The 4,907-nt window shown below is 40.8% G+C and overlaps 1 protein-coding gene across 1 annotated transcript; it reads right to left on the reverse strand.

Annotated features, from left to right (window-relative positions):
• Positions 1-1,047: 1,047 nt before the first annotated feature.
• On the reverse strand, positions 1,048-2,741 carry LOC111140450 (putative olfactory receptor 2B8; the record flags this gene model as incomplete). Its single annotated transcript, XM_022492701.1, has 2 exons — positions 1,750-2,741; positions 1,048-1,186 (listed from the first exon to the last, which is right to left on the reverse strand). Coding segments are annotated over exons 1-2 (1,131 nt in total), but the record flags the coding sequence as incomplete, so codon positions are not given.
• Between the last annotated feature and the right edge of the window lie 2,166 nt (positions 2,742-4,907).

The raw sequence follows: 4,907 nt of genomic DNA on the forward strand, positions 1-4,907 counted from the left end.
GATCCCAGAGAGCTTTGTTCTCTATAACTTATTTCCATGAGTTGTAAACATCCAAATGCACTCACATAGTCACTTAAAGGAAATAAATATTTTGCCCCAGGTTCTGTGTGTCCTTAAGAGCAGAGAAGGACTTGTTCACCCAGTACAATAGTCTCTGTAACATCATGAGACCTTGAGGGTTTTGCACCAAAGACAGTTCACTTGAGGGACTTTAAAGTGACCATTTGGGTAAAACTGTCAGGATGTGGCTGAAACATAAGGGAAAGCAGGAAATTTGTCACCATCGGGATAAACAGTGGACAGAACTGTTTTCCTACTGATATCCATGAAGCATCACTATGGTGTCAAGATACCTCCCAGGTGTTGATTTCAAGTAAGAATACTGTGATGCTCTTAGTGATACAGAGACAACCTGACTGTGAGCATGATCTCCCCTGGGTGTCATTTCCAGCCTCCACATGCTGTCTCTGCAGCAAGATCACTTGGCACGAGCATGGCCAGCTCAGGGTTCAAGGCCCTGGGGAGGCCGGTTAGCCATCAGGATAGGGAACAGAAGAGTTGTCCTGTGTATGTGTCCACTCCAAGACACAAACACATCTACCTGCACTGGGCTGTGTGCAGAATTCAGAGCTGCGTGACAGTTATTTTATAATGAGATGGGTATCTATAAAGCATAGACACATAGAGATCTTTAATAGCTCACATGCATTTTATTTATTTCTTTAAGTTTTCTCCTGGTGAAAATGAATAAGCTCCACGGAACATGGGATTTCCTGGGAAACAGAGGTCATTTCTCTTACTTTATGGGCCCCTGCATTCAAATTGCCTGGGCCTTGGGCAGAGTGAGATACAAAGCATTGATCAGTTGATGCCTGGATCAAAAAATTTACAAAATGGCACAAAGAGAAGATCTAAATGTTTCACCCTTTGAAATTTTGCTGCATCATTGTAGATAGAACATACAGAATATTGACTAGGAACTGAGTTATGTACTGTTCAGATACCATACTGTCCTAAATGTCATCTTGAATGCAGGGGGTGGCTCACGAGCTGCATAACCCGCTTGCAGACCTCACATGGGCGCTCCTCCGCCTGCAGCACAACGTGACACGTAAGCACCGTCTGCTGGTCTGCTGCTCGGTAGCTGCTGCTCAGCGTATCAGCAGCTACGCACCAGGCCCCACCCCTGTGGGACAGGAGCGCCTCACACCTCACACCTCACACTGCATAAAACCACTGTCACACGGCTCACATCACACCCGGCCTCATATCTGAATGGCTATATCAGAAGTGATGTTACCAAATTTCTCTTTCATCTAAAAATATGCTTTTCCCACAGATGCCCACCTAATTCTGTGAAAAAGCAATGATACAGTCAACCTATGGACCTGCTAATACGGCCATGATCCAAATACAAGAGTAAGTGACGTTCCTCCAGCAGTTGCTACAAAATGCTAAAATGTTAACATTTCTTACAGCGCGTTAGTGGTTCCTATTCTTATTTTGCCTATGCCCTCATATCATGTGCATAAATGGCTTTTTATATGCAAATGATCTAGGAACAAAAATCAGCCTCTCTGGAAGTTCTGTGGATCCAAAACTTGGATTTTGAGCACTCATTTGCTCCAAAGAATGAGGTAAGTAAATTCCCTTGAGACTTCTCACGGGAAATTTTAGATGATCCACGTAGGTCACAAACATCTTAATCACTCTGGCATTCAATGTGTTCCATCAAAGGGTCTTCCCCGCCCGGTCATCTGGACTCCTGGCCCCTGCCAAAGTACCTTCTTCATTGCCACGGTCACATCCTTGTTCCTCAGTGTATATATGATGGGATTGACTGTGGGGGTGACGATGGCGTAGAACAGAGAAACAAACTTGCCCTGATCCTGGGAGTAGTTGTTGCTGGGCTGGAGGTAAGCATAGATGGCTGTGCCATAGAACAGGGAGACCACTGTGATGTGGGACCCACATGTGCCAAATGCTTTCCTCTGCCCTGCAGATGACTTTATTCTTAAGACTGCCCTGAGGATCTGACCATAGGAGAAGATGATTAACGTCACAGGTATGAGGAGAATGACCACACTGGCAAAGAACATCTCTGACTCATACACAGTGGTGTCAACACAGGCAAGCTTGAGCAGTGCGGGGATCTCACAAAGGAAGTGGTCTATTTTATTTCTCCCACAAAGTGGTACAAGGAAGATGAGTGTTGTTTGCAATGAGGAGTTGGCAAAACCAAAGAACCACGATGCAGAAGCCATGAGGGCGCAGAGACGGGGGTGCATGATCACGGTGTACTGCAGGGGCTTGCAGATNCAGAGACGGGGGTGCATGATCACGGTGTACTGCAGGGGCTTGCAGATGGCTGCATAGCGGTCAAACGCCATGAGCCCTAACAGAATGCATTCCGTGCATCCCAGCCCTAAGAAGACAAACAGCTGAACTACACAGCCACCAAACGAGATAGACTTGTCTGCTGTCCTGAGATGAACCAGGAGCTGAGGGACAGTGCTGGTCGTGTAACACAGGTCCAGGAAGCTTAGGTTGGAGAGGAAAAAGTACATGGGAGTATGTAGATGTGGGTCCAGTTGGGCCAAGGCAATGATGGTGGTGTTTCCCAGCAGAGTGAACAGGTAGAAGATTAGGAGGACCACAAAGAGGACTAGCTCCAGTTGAGGCCGGTCAGAGAACCCCAGCAGGATAAACCCCGTGAAAGAACTGCCATTTTTCTGTTCCATCCTCTGTTAGCACATGTTTCCTGCCTGGACCAAGCATTTAGCAACTTTTAAAAGAAATCTTAAAAAAAAAAAAAAAAGTTGATGGCGGGGGAAGTGAATCTGTCATAAGACATGGCCACAGAATATTAAAGGTAGAATTTAAGTAAATGACTAAAATTGACATAGCTTATACCAATTTAGTTCCACATTATCACGAACAGTGAATCATTAATATGTAGTTTAAGAAAACAAAATAATGGACATTGTGTTGCCATCAGTCATAAATATTAAAAGTCTTTCAGTCTGAGCTTAAAGACACTTAAAGTACTGTAAGTTTGTACATACATTCTAGAAAGAATGGGGATGAGGGAAAAAGATGTAGAGCAATCAGGAAGAATCAGAAAGAGATAAAGAGGGGAGAGATGTTACTGTAAATACATATCTCATGATTATACACAATTGGATTTGTACACGCCTCACATGCAATAAAATACAACATAATCTCAAAAATACATTCAGATATAAGAATTTATTAACTGGAATGTACATATACAAATAATTCAGTTACATTCAAAATATCATTAATAGTTCGGCATATGAACATTGTATGTATTAGAGAGATACAGTATCTCTCTAAGATACTATATTTATGAAAGCTACAGGTTTGTCTGGATTTTTTTTTTTTGTATGGTAGTAAAACAACTAAATACTCAAATCAGAGAGAACCTGAAAACACCACCACCATTCAATTACACTGCTTAACTTTTGTCCTAAAGATGCTTAAAATCACGGTAACAGTATAACCAGAACTCTGAAAATTCCTTGGCCCTGCATAGCCAGGGGGAATCAGAACTCTAAAATCCACTGGCCATGACATTCCTCTTCCTTCTGCAGATTTCTGCTCCAAACAGTACCTTCTGCTCTGCTGCACATGAAATTCCTAAAAAAACGTGGGATTATCCACTATCAACATTCTACTCAGAATAAACATTTTAAAAATTTACCCAATGTGTAATCTATGTACAAAGTATAATGTTCTGCTTCACTCCCTATGGTAAAATCCCCAAGCTAAAATATTGAAATAGGTAAATACATAGAGATAAGGACAAATATATTCTCAAAGCAATGACAGGTAAATATCTATAATGGAAGACTTTGAGTACTACACAAAAAATTATAGAAAAGGATATTATGCTACTATCTAATACTCAGATACCCGTCAACATTAGGTTAGTACCTTCTTGAAGCTGTCTTGCAGAGTTAATGATGCTGAATCAGACACGTTACCAGCGCTCGGGTGAGTCGATGACCTTATACTTCCAGCTGCTTAGTACTGAAGAAACATAGTTATAAACCAACGAAAGAGGAATCAGAAAATGAGTATTTCAGTTCTAGCATGTTCAAATGCTTAGGCATACAGTTCATTTTTTGTTCTTCTGAGACTAAATATCTGAATCAGGTTTCAGGGCAGACCCACTAGTTTGTGAAAGAAATTGGTAAAAAACTGGCATAAAATAAGTATTTATGGAATCAGAATAGAGGATACAGTATGTCACATTATTTTATACTTCCTTGGATTTCCTGTAGAAATGCATTCAGTTGTATCCACCAAAAAAAAAAAAAAAAATCTATCCACAAAAACTTTCTTAATGGAATTAATTATAAAAGTATCTGAGACAGTGTAAATGTGCAATAACAGGGAATGTGCCCAGACTCACATCTGCTCAGAAGAGCAAATAAAAACAAACCATTGTTCAGTTTTATGCACACACGCACAAATAGAGATAAATTATCTGAAATAAGTTGCTGGCGTTTTCAAGGTGTCTAATGAAGGCATTACTCACCAAAGGAAGGAGGACAAAAGGGAAATGTTAACTCATCCAAGGAAAACACCAATATCATATTGTACCAACACAATACATAGTGATATATTTTAACATCATCTTATCAATAAGGACTAAGAAGGAAGGAGAGAAGACAAAACTCTGGTGAGCTGAACTTGTACAAATGGTTTCCTTCTTTTCCAGATTATAGATGTATGTGTATGTGTATATACATATATCTAAAGAATGCTGAATGGCTTCTAACTGATGGGTACAAAAATGATTATGATTTTCAGTTGAAAAATAAAGCATCAGGCAAAGGAGATGCCCACTAAAAGAGACAAAAAGAATGGGATTGTCTGTG

This window comes from Enhydra lutris, unplaced genomic scaffold (genome assembly GCF_002288905.1).
Source record: "Enhydra lutris kenyoni isolate GAN:26980312 unplaced genomic scaffold, ASM228890v2 scaffoldscaffold1396, whole genome shotgun sequence".
NCBI classification, from domain to species: domain Eukaryota; kingdom Metazoa; phylum Chordata; class Mammalia; order Carnivora; family Mustelidae; genus Enhydra; species Enhydra lutris.